The sequence below is a fragment of the Drosophila virilis genome, chromosome 3 (assembly GCF_030788295.1).
Source record: "Drosophila virilis strain 15010-1051.87 chromosome 3, Dvir_AGI_RSII-ME, whole genome shotgun sequence".
Taxonomy (NCBI): domain Eukaryota; kingdom Metazoa; phylum Arthropoda; class Insecta; order Diptera; family Drosophilidae; genus Drosophila; species Drosophila virilis.
The window spans coordinates 8345048-8360403 of NC_091545.1; the positions used below are offsets into that span (position 1 = coordinate 8345048).

Here is a 15356-nt window from a genome sequence, read left to right on the forward strand (position 1 = left end):
CCACGCCATAAATGTGCACTACACAAAGTTCGTTCTTCTACTTCCCAGCCTTTTCTCCTCCCTTTTACCATCGAGCACATTTGATTTTATGCACATTCCTTGGATTTGAGCTGCTGCCACGCGGCGTATGCGTAATCAGGCGACTGCAGTCATCAGCCAGTTGGCCTAACAAGTTTCAACACGCACACACACATGCACACACACACACACACGTACACACACATGCCAATTTTATGACAAACTTAAACTTTACTCGCCGGCAGCTCAGCTCAAGTCAGTTTCTTGCGGCTGCGGCTGCGTCTGCAGCTGATGGCAGCTAAAACTCAAAATGTTGTTAAGCTACAGCAGAATGCAGCGCCGGCTGCCACCCAACCCCCTCCCCCCCGCCCTTAGTGGCCCTAAATAGCCCCTGCTGCTGCTGTTGGTGGCAACTATTAAACTTGTTTCCGTTGTTCTTCTATTTTTTGTAGAGTAATTTCATAGAATTTATGACCGTCTTTTTTCGTTGGGATCACAAAGTTTTAGCTGCAAACTTCTAGCTTAAAGTTTATGGCGACTTTTGACAGCTTCGACAGACGGAAACGCTCACTGCTTCTTCTTCTGCTTCTTCTTATTTTTACTCACTCGTTTATGTCTTCCGTGCAACACATGCAAACATTCCAAACAACACGTTGCACGCTGGCAGAGCTTTTGAGGTTTTCAATTAAGCTCAAATGCATTTATTTCAATTTAAAAAATTAAGCAAATAAATAAATATTTATGGTCTATTAAAAAAAGTGTATTCTAATAAAAAAAAGTAGTTTAAAGATTAAAATTTAAATTCTATGTGCAAATTTAAATGTATGTGTGTGTGTGTGTGTGTGCAGTTTATGGGGGTAGAACGATATGCGTATGCCCCCAATGGGGTCGTATCGATAAGGAATTTATAATAAATTGCGAGCAAAAAAAAATTTGGTTTAGCAAGGCGAACATCAAATACTCTTACTTTGTATGAACAGCGATTGTTATGAGAAAATTCTGAATGTAGAGAGTGAGCTTTTATTATTAATAAATTAAATTATATATAAATAAAAAAATATATTAATTAATTTAATTGGTAGAAAATATATTATTTTATATATATTTTTCGATATATCCAATATAAACCGCCCAATTCGAATTACAGTTGCTTTCCAAAGTCTCCCAACTTTCGCCCGTAGAACTTACAATCTATTAAAACTGGAAATTGGAATTCTGGAATGTTATTTGTGACACACACGATCTGGCACTATCAGGTTACCCCCCTTTGTGTAGAGTATAAATAAGTACAATGCGAATTTCAACATAAATAAAACAATGGATCACAATGTTAAGAGATTGAAATAATGTGTACGGACCACTCCGGGAGACCTACCTACGGCTTGGGCTTTCACAACGCGCGCCTGGAAAGTGAAGTGCATTAAGCGCACACACACACGCACACACACGCACACACACACACACACTGTACAACATAAACATTGTGAGGCCTTTGGCACGACAACTTTCACGCGCTGCGCCAACTCGAACTCGAGCCCAAAGACAATGTTATCATAGGCCCACATTTGTGTGGCATGTCAGCGAGCACCGAAAGGGGCAACAACAACAACAACAACAGCAACAGCAACAGCAACAAAGGCAACAAGATGCCGCAAAAGAACGCGAACTGGCAAAAATTTAGGTACCAACTTGGCGAAATAAAAGCAAGAAGAAGCCAAAACCAAAAACAACCAAAAACCGAAAAACCGAAGCTCTGTACCGAAATTCCATGCCGTCCCACAGAAGAAGCCGCCGTCGCAGCGCACAGATATAGATACAGATCCGCAGATCCGAAGATCCGCATATCCGCAGATCTGCCTCAATGCTGGTGTGCCCGGGCATAACTAAGCGTTGCACGAATTCGCGAAATTGGCCACCGCAGCAGCGGCAGCGGCAGCGGCAGCGGCAGCAGAAGCCAAAGGCTGGGGCCAAATCAAAGGACACATATTGAATTTCAGAAAGGCTGCTGCCTCGCCACTGACCTTTTGTGGCCCTTGGCAGGGGGGGGGCAGTGGCAAGGGCAGGGGGCAGGGGGCAGGTGGCAGCATGTGCGAGTTTAGTTATTAAAATGAATGCGAATTCGAAGCGCAACTCGCCTCAGTTATGCGACTGACTTAATTACAGGCAACTGCCTCTCAACTGGCTTGCCACAAAAAGTGGCAAGCAAGCGCGGCCATGTAAATTGCTGCTGCCGCTTCAGTCGCCTGTCGTTTATTTATAGAAAATAATGAATTGAACAGGTGAGATCGAGAAAATGATAAGCATAGAAATTCCAGCATGCAACGAACATGAGCCCAAAACCGACTCCGACTCCAGCTCCGACTTCGACTCGGCCAACTGGGCAAGTCCAAGTCCAACTGCAGCAGTTGCCATTGCGAAAATCAGCGAACGAGCCCAGCAAAAAGCAATCCAATTTACTGATTTATTTCTTATTTTACTTTGACTATGCAACAGCGGCAACAACAACAACTGCAACTGCAACCACAACGGAGGCAGTCACGGCAGCGGCAGCGGCTGCGGCAGCGGCAGCGACAGCTCCTGAGCCTCTGCCTCTGCCTGGGCCTCAGTGAGAGGCACAGCCGCAGCATCTCCTGATGTAGTTAGTGGGCTTTGCTTTGATCTTGATTCTTGATGCTGGGCTGCGACGCCTGACAATGATGACGAGGCATACACAAGAGCCACAGCCGATACAAAAGGTATTCCAAAAAACCTACAAAAAAAAACAACTGAAATGCAAAACGAATGGCCGAAAATCAAATACCCTTTATTTGTTTTATTTATTACAGTTAATTAAAAATAAATATTAGAAAATAATGTTCTTTTGTGGCAAAAACGTTGACAATTTCAGCTCGAAAATAATTCTATAAATGTAAAGAATGTGAGAAATGTTTATGTTGCCTTCTCATAAGATTTGGAGCGGAAATATTATATCAGCTTGTATCTCAGCTGAGTTATGGAATGTTAATGAGGCGCCCCAAAGTTGCCTACTCCAGAAGCTGGCTCCACAGGATGCCTTCGCCTTAGCCCACTTTAAAGCTGAATGAGAATTCCGGGAAATTGGATGAGAACTAGATGAGAAGGTAAGGTGAGGTAAGAGTTTCACTTGCGTATTTCCTTGATTTATGTTTTATTTTGATGAGCTTATATATATATACATATTTTCTTATATCTTATATATATTTAATAACGCCAGAGGCTGAAAAAGGTAAAAATAATAAATATTAATCAATTTATAGAAAAATTATACAAGGCAGAACAATTTTTTTAATACATTTTTATTTGTCAAATTACAAGTTTTGACTTGGACAAAAAATTAAAAAAAAAAATAAACAGAACAAAAGTTTTTGAATTCATAAAGGAATATATTAATATTAAAATTGAAAATAAAAAATAATCTAGTTTCTAGAAAACTTATACATTATTTTTGCACACATTTTTAAAGCAAAAATTAAAGTAATTTTAATTATTTCTGGGATTCTTAAAAATGTTTTTAAATCTCTTAAATAAAGTACAACATTTTTAGTTAAAAAGTATTTAAATAATTTCTAGAAAACTTTCTTGCATGACTTTTGTGAAAGTCTATAAAATGCTCTAAGAAATCAAAATTAAAAAGTTGCTCTAGATAATTTAAATAAATTTGCTTGAGGAAGTCTTTTTGAAATATGGTAAAAAATGTTAACTAAAAAGTGCTTAACTTGTTTCTAAAAAACCTTTTTAATATTTCTCTTTGCAGCTCCCAACTTGAAAGGGCATTAAAAAAAATGTGGCATTGGCAACGACAATTTTGAAATTCGTGTAGGCAAAAGCTGCTGGCTGCACAGATGCAGATGCCACGACATTATTTTTGCCACTTGGCCTGGGAGCCGCAGTCGGAGCCGGCGGCCACGATAGCAACCGGCAACCGGCAATCGGCGAACCGGCAACTTGCAACTTGCAACCGGCATGCGGCATGCGGCAAGCGACGACGACGAGTTGGTTCGCATCTTTGTCGCTCATGCTTTATTTAGGGTTTCATGTATAAATATTTTTATTTATTGTGCAACACATTCGCACACGTTGCAGCTACGTCTGCCAGCGAGCTGCAGGATGTGCAGCACGACAACAGTCGCTGCCACGGCAACGGCAACGGCAACGGCAACAATAATGATGATGATGTGTAAACTCGCGGTTGGACGCTTAATTTCTGCCTTGGCCAAGGCCCGCTGGACACTGTTAATATATATATATATATATATCGATATATATATACAGATAAGTATTTATATATATATATTTATAGAATGGTTCAAGTTGCTGTTGCCAAGGGGGCAAGCAAATGGGCTTATTCATGCTGCAATCGAAAGTGGCCACCAGCTCGTTAAAACTTATCTGCACTAAATAAAATATTGTATTTAGCATGTTTTTAATGATGTGTGGCACAGATGCCACGCCCAACTGTGCGCTAGTCTAGAGGCAACAAATCGATTTCATTCATACGCAGCTTTTTTTTTCTACTGTTTTTCGTTTTATTGAAATCTGTCAATGACACGTTGTCAGGTTGCCAAAGCCAAGCCCAGCCCAGGTCGAGTCCCTTTCACAAACGAGTCTATGTCTAGGGCGGGGCAGTGGCGTGCCAGGGGGGGGGGGGGGGTGGTTGGTTTGGCTTGTGCGGCGCTCACTCATCACGGCCATTGACAAGTAGCTGTCAGACCAAAAACAAAAAAAAAAAGACGATGGACCACTTTTGATATGCCCTTGGCCATGGACAGGTGGGCGGGAAGGTGGACAGGTTGGGCAGTTGAGGCAGGTGGCTGCCGCTCACAATGTGCCAAATCAAGCGTAAAGAGCCAATATCCTGCAATGCAATAGAATTACAATTACACACACAACCCGCTCCACCCCTCACTCTCCAAGAGTTGCAACTTGTGGCGGGCTTTCGCTTTTTCTCGCAGTGTAGATCGCCAGTTTCTGGCTAACATTGATTGTTGCCATGTGATGTAGAGCTATCGATGTCTGTTGCGTTTGACTGATTTTCCGTTTTTCGCTGGAAAAACGAGACGCCCTTAAAGTGCAGGCAGGAATTCAAGGCGGCCCAGCCTCAGCCTCAGCCTCAGCCTCGGTGTTGGACTCGGATTCGGCTGGGGCAAGTGCCGCCCAGGTCTTTAAAAATGTAAGAGCTTAGCATTCTGGCATTCAAATGGAAGAGTGTGCGTGTGTCTGTCTGTCTGTGTGTGTGTGTGTGTGTGTGTGTGTGTGTTTGTGTGCTGCCCGATGACTTCACACATTCCTGGGCACACAGCGGGCAAACAAGAACTTCCTTGAGACCAAACAATGTCTTCGCGTCTTCAGCTCCAGTCTCAGCCACAGTCCCGGCCACAGTCCCGGCCAGAAGTACTGCAACGGGCGAACCAGTTTTTGGTGAATGAAAAATCAAACAAAACCTAAAAAGTTGCACGGAAAGCCAAGCTAGGGGCCAGCAGCGGCAGCGGCAGCGGCAGAGGCAGCCCGAAGAGTCGGCAACTAAAATACTTATAATAAAAAGAAATTAAAATAAAATTCAAAAATGTGCAAAACGAGCGCGCCAACAGAAACGAGAAATGCTGCATGCCACAGCCGCAGCCAAAGTCAGGCCAGGGCCAGGGCCCGCCCGAAGAATCTCTCAGTCAGGCTGGAACCTGTTGGACCAGTCGACGACGACGTCGACGTCGACTGCGGCGGCGGACTGCGACGTCGGCGGCGCACACACAAAATGCCACCAACGTGTTTTGGGGTCCAGTCTTCAGCTCGGTTCTTGCGCGCAGGATAAAAGAGCCACTCGGTTCCGCTCTTGCGCTCCCCCCCCTCTCTCTCTCTCTCTCTCTCGCTCACTCTTTAGCTCTACCCATCTCTGTCGCTCAAATGCTGCGCATTTCAAGTGTAAAACGCTGTCGCTTGTGGAATGCGCCCAACATTGGCCATATTTGCTGCACTAAATCAAGCGTTTAAACGAAATTTGAGTTGCCCCAAAAAACATGAAGCACAAACAGCAACAACAACAATTTTGCCTGCGCTCTCAGATTGCCGAGAGATCAAAAACTTTTCGCCAGGCAACATAATTTATAGATGCCGTTTGCCTAAATTCGTTTAATTTCAGCTCTTCACACACGCACACGCACACGGACACACACGCACGCACGCACACACATGTAAAAAATGCCTGGACTTGTGTAAACGTTTACCTGCTTTTGTGTGGGTTGCTGGACTCGAGCTGGAACCTGGAACCAAAAGGGTTGCCTCTCTCTCGCTCTCTCTCTCTCTCTCTCTCGCTGATCGTTCGTACATTATAATTTATAACTTTATCTAAACGATGTGCTGGTGTTTAATTTTCGACTTCACCTTTTCAATCTTGTTATTTGATTTTGTTTTTTTTTTTTATATGCATACATACATATATTTTTGTTGTTGTAGCTGTTTCCGCTGCGCGCATGACTCATGCGAGGAATACTTTTTAGAATGTTTGTGTATTTTGAATATGTATATATATATATATATATATATATAAATTTGCCTATATCCAGATGAACTTATCAGCGTCGGGATCTAGGCGAATGGGCTAACAAGGTCAATGTGGGCGTTGCCGCGCCGCAGCTGGACCCCCGCTGTTGACCACCGTGAAGCAAACTATATATATATATATATATATATCTATTTTTTCTGGCTCTGATTTTTGGGTTTCTTGTTAATGAAGCAATAGATGCGATTGTCGAGCGCAAAGTGCTGAGTAACTGGCCCACAGTCGGGTTTGTCTCTGGAGTGAAAGTCTGGCCAAAAGTCGTGCATTGTTTGGGCCAGGCCAAAAGGAAAAGCAAAAAAACAAAAAAAACAAACTGTGCAAATAACTAAATAAAACAAAGAAAAACCTTTGCGCGTGCTAGGTCGGGTTCTCATTTGAAAGAAATTGGCAAAGGGAACTCTCTGAGCTGATTGATCAGATAATCTGGCTAACGATAAGGTTTTGCCAATTTTCGCAAAAAAAAGGTGTCGCAGCTACCTGCGCTTGGTCGGGCCAAATCTGACTGTCTGAACTGTCTCATTTAACTAATCGTTAAGTCCATAAATGGGAATATTCTGAAATCAATCAACTGTCAATTAAGCTTCTTGATTTAAGTGCATGCAAATTCCGTGCGGCTGCGATGAAAGCGAATAACTCGGGCCATCAGAGTTGCGCCTTGTTTTATGGATTGACTTTTGTTAGCCCATCATAGATCAATTTACGTTCTTTATTTGTATGCTAATCGCGGACATTAAACTGGGATGTCTTGTCATTAAACTTAACGACGAGCTTACCTAAAATTGTTAAGCTCGAAAATAATTGATTTAAAGCTTTAATTTTTAAAAATTAAAATAAAATGCAATTAATTTTATTTAATTTTAAGTGAAATTATTTCTTATTTTCTGTCAATCCTTTTACACAACATTTCAATCTAAATATCTAGTTTTTAGATGATTTTCATTTAACACAGTTTTAACACTTCTCAACATTGTTGCTTTCACTTATTGTTATTTTCTACAAAGCCTTTTATAGAAAATTGCATTTTAAATCAATATTGAAATCTATTTTCTTTAGATAATCTTAATTTAATACATACTCATTTTCAGTTTAGTACAAATCCCTTCACATAACATTTTAATTTGCGCGCTCGCACTATTTCGCACCACTGTCCGTTAACAGCGTCATGTGCTTGTGCTTGAGCAGCAGAGAGAGCGCGCTCTTTGCTTAAGAGAGCATAACAGTGCCATTCTGAGTATAACAGCTGTAATGCTGCATTCAAAACGTGCACATTATAAATTGTTGTTGCCTTCAACGCGAGAAGAAACAACAACAATTGCTCAACCAACCACCAACAACAACAACCAACTGCTCTGTTTTATATATTTCTTATTGTTTATATTAATTTAATACTAAATTTTATTTATTAAATAGTCTCACGATCATGGCAAGTGTCTGGATCGCCCTGGTTCAGCTGTTGGTGCTCTGCAAGTCAAGTTCCCATGCCCACAGAGGGCTCAAGTGCAAAGAGAACCGCGGCACGCAAGTGTGCGTGCAAGAGAGCGTGAGCTGGTGAGCTTGCATTGTATCTGTGAACTGTGAAAGATACAGTTAGTTGTGAACGAACCGTCGTCGTGTGCAAACGTCTCGCTGCGCTAACAGCGTTTCCCTAAATCTGAAAGATACGCAATCGTAATCGCAGGCACGTCTTAGCGTATTTCGAATATATTCTTGGCCAAGAGCCGCCGCCAGCGCGAGTGCAATTGAAACGCGTGCAAATGCAAATCAATTAAAAATCTTCCCCCAAAAATATAAATGAAAATCAATTCTCTCCAAAAAGCAAATGCATTAAAATAAAAAATTCGCAAAAAATAACAGAAATAAAAGCAAATGTGGCGCATATAACTCAGCTGTGAATAAAAGGAATCGAATTCTATGTCCAAGTGTGCATTATCGGAAACTTTAAACTGTTGCTGATGATAACGAATCTATGCCCATTGCATATATACATATATGAATATATATATACATACATATATAAAAAAATACATGTGTACATTCATATGTAGATGGGGTTAATTGCGATTATGTCATGAAGTATCGTAGGCGTAATTCGAAAATTCTTTAAAAAATCTGGCAACAAAAGTCAAGAAAGCAAAGTTAGTAAGAGTGAGAGGAAGAGCGAAATCTTTATTTGAAATTGTGTGACGTGCGTGTATTTCAGTTTAAACAAAGCGCGACAACAATCGCAACTGCAACAACACCAACAACAACACCAACAACAACAACAACAACAACGACAACAAAAATACGCGTGTTTTTTGCACACTTTTTTGCGCCGTCAGCGCCTGAGAGGCAACAACAACAACAACAACAACAACAACAGCAGGCAAACAGCACTCTCTGTGTATTTTGTTTGTGTGTGTGTTTCGGCCAAACCGGCAAGTGCAAAAAGTTTAACTGTGTGTGTGCCGCTCTCTTTGTTTCGCGCGCTCTCTCTGTCGCTCTCATTGTGTGTGTGTTTCTGCGTGCGTGGGTGTATTTGTGAGTGTATTTGTGTCGGAACAGCTGTTCAGTGCAACATGCAGCAGCAGAGCTGCCCAAAATCCTAAAGGTCCACACACACACACACACGCACACGCACACATATACATAGATACGCACAAGCCGCTCTCAGGTGCCGTTCTCAGGTGTCCAGCTCGCATTTTTCGCATAAGCAACTATTTGCCACCACATGAACATGGCCGGCGGCAGCCTCTTCCTCTTGCAGCACAAGCTGCTGCTTGTCGCGCTGCTCTGCAGCCACAGCCTGGCCATGGCCAAGCACTTGACGCACGCAGACATTGTGGCTGCCAGCGACGACGACCTCAGCACGAATGTGCACCACCATCAGACGCAGCTGCACCACCAGCATCAGCATCAACACAGCGCCGCAACGCACCACCGACGCCGTCTGCAGCGCGACTCGCGCGCCAAGGATACAGCGCAGTGCGAGCCGGTCAAGGGTTACTTCGAATCGATCGACATCAGGTCGAGTGGAGTTTACAATGAAAAAGGTAGGTTCAACCAGACGACAGCTCAGCCAGCCATGAGATGCGCGCAAAGCGAAACCTGGCTGACAGCTCAAGAGACTGCAAATACACTTTAAGATATAGTTGAATATGAGAAAGCACTAAGATTGAAAATGGTTCTAATGGAATGTGTTCTAGTTTAGCTGCTTTGCAGGTTGCTGGTTCAAATCCCAAGCTAACTGATATTTCGCTGTTTTAGAAAAGAAAGATGGCCAGCAGATTTATATGATCCAGGCTGCTAAAGTTTATGATAGTTAGAAAGTATAGTATACAGATGATACTATATCCCTACACTAGCCTAGCCTGGGACTTGAACCCGAATCCTCTTTGTTCCTTTGCCCTATCGACTGGCTCACTGAGACATTTTATCTGCCTCGTTCCATCTTGTCTATCTTGTTGCTTACAAAGTATCTTAGCTAAGTTAGCAGGCAGCGTATATACTCTATATATATATTCTAATTGAAGCTCCAATTTTGTACAAAACATCTGTCAAATGCATTCACAAGTGCCATCTCTCAACACGGGCCCAATATGCCCTGGTTGTGCCTGCCCATCGGCAACGGCAGCTCAAGTCGAGTAAATCACTTGCAGTCAAACGCTTCGCGCCCAATTGTGCCTAAGGGGCGGGTGCAGCTTTAACCCAATGCAAATTCATTGGCCCGACTTCGAGGTCCAAGTGGGCAGCCGGCTGTCACTCGAGCGGGTGGCGGTCGGGCGGCGGTTGGGCGGCGTTCATCCGTTCCGGAGGCGAGCCATGGGCAAGTGCCGGGTCCGCAATTAGAAGCGTATTGGGCAATGTTCAGCGCGTCGAAAAGTTGCTCGGCCTGAAAGCTTTTCCCAAGAGCAGCCCACGCTGCAGCTTCATTATGGCATAATGTATCTGTATCTATATCTGTGTACGTCTCTGTATCTTTAGTTTTAGCTGTGAGTGTGGCAGTTGCTGCTGCGACTGTATCTAGATGTCGGCATCAACATTTGTTATTCTGGTTTCGGGCATATCAAGTGGCACGCATCTAACTGTGTGAAGGCTACATACGAAACACAGCAATTGTATATTTACATCCATGAGATACTCGAAATCTCGCTTGGCATATTTTGTTTATGCATATTTCACACATGAATGTTGCTCGGCGCTAAGCCAAACAACAACGATAACGAAATGGCCAGCAAAAAAAAGAACACTCACAAAAGTAAAGAGATAAATAAACCAAAGCGTAGCTAAGCATAAATGTATCTACAGCTCTAGCCATGTATCTATGCGTTTGTCTCAGGAATGCGAGCCACAAATAACAAACTAAAGCAGCTCACGCAGCGCGGCGCGGCGCGTAATTGAGTGAAAAATAATTATTATTGATTAACCGACCTTGACTTGGTATTTACACGTTTACGCACAATTACGAGGCAGCAGCAGCAGCAGCATAGCTCCATAGATACATTTAGACACTTTTCTCTCTCTCTCTCGCACTCTCTCTCTCCCTCTCTCTGTGGCATGATGTTGCAGTTCTCTGTATTGTTACCTGCCTGCTGCGCGATGTATGTTTTTTTTCTCACACGCAGGTAGTTAACAAATAAACACAAGTAAAAAAGTATCTGCAAGATACATGGCAGCAAACGCCCGCAACTGTCGACTGACTTCTCTAAAGATTTATCCACATGAGCGCTCGCTCAATGGACCTGACTTCACAGACTTTGACTTTGTTAGTTGTTATTAGCGTTTGGCTTTTCTGGAATCTTAATTTGCGACCATGTATCTATGTATCTACGTATCTGCAAACGCCAATTTGAGGCAGCCAAAAGCAGCGCCTCCGGCACGAACACTTTATGTCTAGCCAGGTGTATCTATGTATCTCAGTTAACGTGTATCTGTATCTGTATCTGTATCTATTCCTGTGGTCGTTGCTCTTAATGGCTCGCTTAAGTGTATGCCGAACTTCTCATTCGCCCTCCCCTGCCCCAGTCTCAGGCCCAGCCCCTGGCCGGGCCTGTCGTCTATTTACTGTTTACATAGTTCAACTTCTGGCCCGACTTGCGCCTTCTTTTTTTTCTTGTTGTATGCTCTTCAACTGTTTGTGTGTTACTTTTACGTTTATGTGCTGTTTGTGATGCTAATCTGATGTCTGTGTCATGCATACGATAAATGTATTTCAGCTATTTATGAGTACACACAATATGTATCTACGTATCTGTATCTGTGCGCGTTAACTATTTGGTATGTAAGCCCGGCTACGCACTTGGGCGCAACACACATAAAATTCAATTTCATTTTAATTGCGCGCGCTATGCGACTGCTAATTGAGCTGTAAGTACAGAATAAACACAGCCAAAGATACTGTTGGATAACCACAAGGCAATAATAGCAAACATAAATGCCCAGATACATGTGAGCTGGAAATAGTTTTAGCTTTTTGGCCCATCGCGTAAACACGGCCCATTAACATTAACACGTTACATACTCCGAATGTGCTCAGAACAATGCTCAAATGCAAACAGGAAGTCGTATCTAATCATATCTCTAGCTGTAGCTGTAGCTGTAGCTGTGCCTGTAGCTGTGCCTGTATCTGTATCTGTAGCTGTAGCTTGTAAGGCGACGAGCATGTTACTAAATATTTAAGCAACTCGCAGGCAACTGAAATTAGAGCAAACTATCAGATACTTGCCCACACTCTCTCACTCTCGCTGTGTGTTTCTGTGTGTAGATAATAGAAAAGTGCAAATAGAAGCCAAAACGTGAGGCAACTTTCCAACAGTTTCATAAACTATGCTCGGGCTTAAGCAATGTTTGGCTGCCAGGCACGAGATAAACCAAAAAATAATCCACACCAAATAGCAAAACCCCTAGCCCGAATCACAAAAGATACTTAATAAAGTTTTGTGCACAGATTTTATTACTTGTCAGAACTTTTACAGGTTCATAGATTTAAGACTCGATTTAAGATATCCGGCTATTGTTGACTTTTTCATATTTGTAGTTTAATTTTATTTTATTTTTAATGCTAATTAATTTCGCATTCAATATTTAAGTGCTTCACTCTAATTAGGGCTTAATCTGCCAAAGCGTATCCGTCAAATTGTATCCGTCAAATTGTATCCGTCAAATTGTATCTGTCCAAAAATGAGATACACAAATGTTCTACAACATTTGCTGCATTAAATTCGAGTTGCAAACTTGATAAATTGTTGTTGCTCATCTCGCTATTTTGTCGCAGTTTTTTCTCGACTCTCCATCATTAACTCTTTTGCTTTGCTTCAAATCAATTTGAACTTAATCCATTAATTATGTTGGACATTTCACTTAAATTTAATTGCTTCGCTCTATTTGCTGGGCAACTCTTTTCTCTTCATAGAGGGTTATCAATTGAGCTCAAAGCTAAACAATTTTTAATTGATCGATTGTGCGCCAACTATTTACAAGCAGCTATGCTGCTTAAGACTTTTCCAAACCGTCTAATGCCCAATGGATGGAAATGAGCTCAGCTTTATTTAAACTCAAGTCTGATTGAATGGAAATCAATAAACACAAGGAATAGTTGGTGCTGAAATGGTTATACTTTCAGAGGCGCTTATTTTTGGCAGAGGGGTTTGCCTGAGCCTGTGCTGCTTAGTTGCCAGAGCATCGGACTCATGAGCGACAAGTCGCTGGTTCAACTTTTGCAGGAAATGCATTTTTATCTTGAATTTCGTATATGATAAGTATATTGCATACAGTTTGTTTTTAAGTAGTTTATATAATGCTGGCCTCCCTTAATCTGTATTTGACTTATATTAAGCTTAACTTTCGAGCAATCTTAAATGAGTTATATATGCCTCACCTATCTAAAAATAAGAATGATATCTTTGCATATACATATAAACCTTACTCATATGAATAAGAGTAAGATGTATCTATATGCTTTATTTATATGTGCTTGATTAATTTATATGCATATATATATAATTAGGCGTAAAGTTTACCGTCCAATTGATTGATTGTCTCATGCTCAAACTTATTTTTAAACTTGAGCATTTCTGTTTGGGTCTTCTTATTATGTCAGAGTCCAGAACCAGAAGCGCAAACAGCTTGTGAATTCGTTCGCTATTTTATTTGATATTGTTTTACTTTATTTTTATATGTGCGTTAATTAGTTTCAATTAAAATTAACGACGCGAGTGCGTTCGCCCATCGATTTCACACGCACTCAAAAACTCGCTCGGACTGCTAAAAAATAAAACTGAAACGGCAAAGAAGCAGGAAATCTTAAGTTTGTATACGCCATGGCTGGCACTTTGGCAGTTTGTTAATGTTTGGTTTAAATTTGCTGTCTGTTCAGTTTATTTTACACTTTTGACCTCAATGCACGAGTTTGGGTTCTGCTTAGTCTCGCGGCGCGGCAGATGATGTCATTGATGTGATTGCCGATGGCCGACTGTCGATTGTCGACTGACGATTGTTGCTTGTTGTTGCACAAGCTAAGCGTAAGATATTTAAATTCATTCAGTTTCAGCAAGCGAGCAGAAGAAGAGCTGCAGACTGCTTCATTCATTCATTCATTAAGTCATTTAGCTCAACTCTGACCAAATTCTTGGAAATTGTCAATTGTCATTGTTTAAAGTGTTCGCGTGTTAATATATTTACTTTTTTTTTGTTTTACTTTTAACATTATCATTCATGCCGGGGCCAAAAGGTAAGACGTGGTTGGGCCTGAACCTGTTTGGGCCGCAGCTCGTCTAAACATATTCGTTTTAATGTCACGGCAATTAAAATCCACAACTGTGTCCAAAGGAAGTTGTCAACGCGTTGTTGCTTCCGTTTCGCTTGGACTGGGCACAGATAAGCGCCGATAAGCACTGCAGACTGCACTCCAATCGAACTGATAAAGTTCAAGTCATAAGGCGCAGCACTCAGTGAGTTCGGACTGAGCCAAGGGGACGTATACGTAATTAAATATTGAGCAGTTGTTCTCTCTTTCACATCAAACGTGTGAATTGCGCATAGAGGATGCCCATACAGGTAGTAGATACATTTGTATCTCACGCTTGTACCTGCCTTGCTTGTAGCTATTTTTAACATTTCACAAGTAAATTGATCGAGCAAACAAATGCGAGAACTTGCAGACAGCAATTGAGTTGCATTTGCTGCGTGTATCTGTGTGACTGTATGTGCGTGTGTGTGTGTGTGTGTGTGTGTGTGCGTGCGTGTGTGTTTGATACAATTTTCCAGTCATTTTGGCCGATTCGCTTTGGTCAATGTCGCTGGGCCACTCATGCTTATGTAATGCCACGCCTCTGCGCCTCTTATAACGATGATGCAGCAGCAGCAGTTCGAGTTGCCGCTGGCGTGTTACCTTCTTCTTCTGATGCTGCTTCTTCTTTTGCTGCTGCTGCTGCTGCTGCTGCCGTCCATTGTTTGCCTTCATGGCTTTTGTGCCGCGTAATCGCCGTTTTCCAATGAACCCAGGTATGAGAGGGCATGAGATACAAGCGTCACCGGATTCTTTCATTCTTGCCTCGGTTTGGGTTTTTGTTTTCTTCACTTCTTTATATTTATTTTTTGATTCATGGATGCCATGAAACATGCTCATGTTCACGGAAAAAGAAAAGGTTAATGCCTAGTGAAGTGTGCACAGCATCGAAATCAACAAAAGTAGCCGACATCCAACTATCTATATGTATATATATATACATTGTATAGCTGGGCATTTCCGCTCTCCAACTCTATCGTTAGTTATGGCCACTGAAGATTA

General features: G+C 42.0%; 1 protein-coding gene across 1 annotated transcript in view; it reads left to right on the forward strand.

Annotated features, from left to right (window-relative positions):
• Positions 1 to 8171: 8171 nt before the first annotated feature.
• dally (division abnormally delayed protein) overlaps positions 8172 to 15356 on the forward strand; it is a 105564-nt gene continuing 98379 nt past the window's right edge. Inside the window, exon 1 of the mRNA XM_002046752.4 lies at positions 8172 to 9621. Within this exon, the coding sequence (XP_002046788.2) occupies positions 9300 to 9621 (322 nt within the window). The 5' untranslated portion in view covers positions 8172 to 9299. The remainder of the gene's footprint in view (positions 9622 to 15356) is intronic.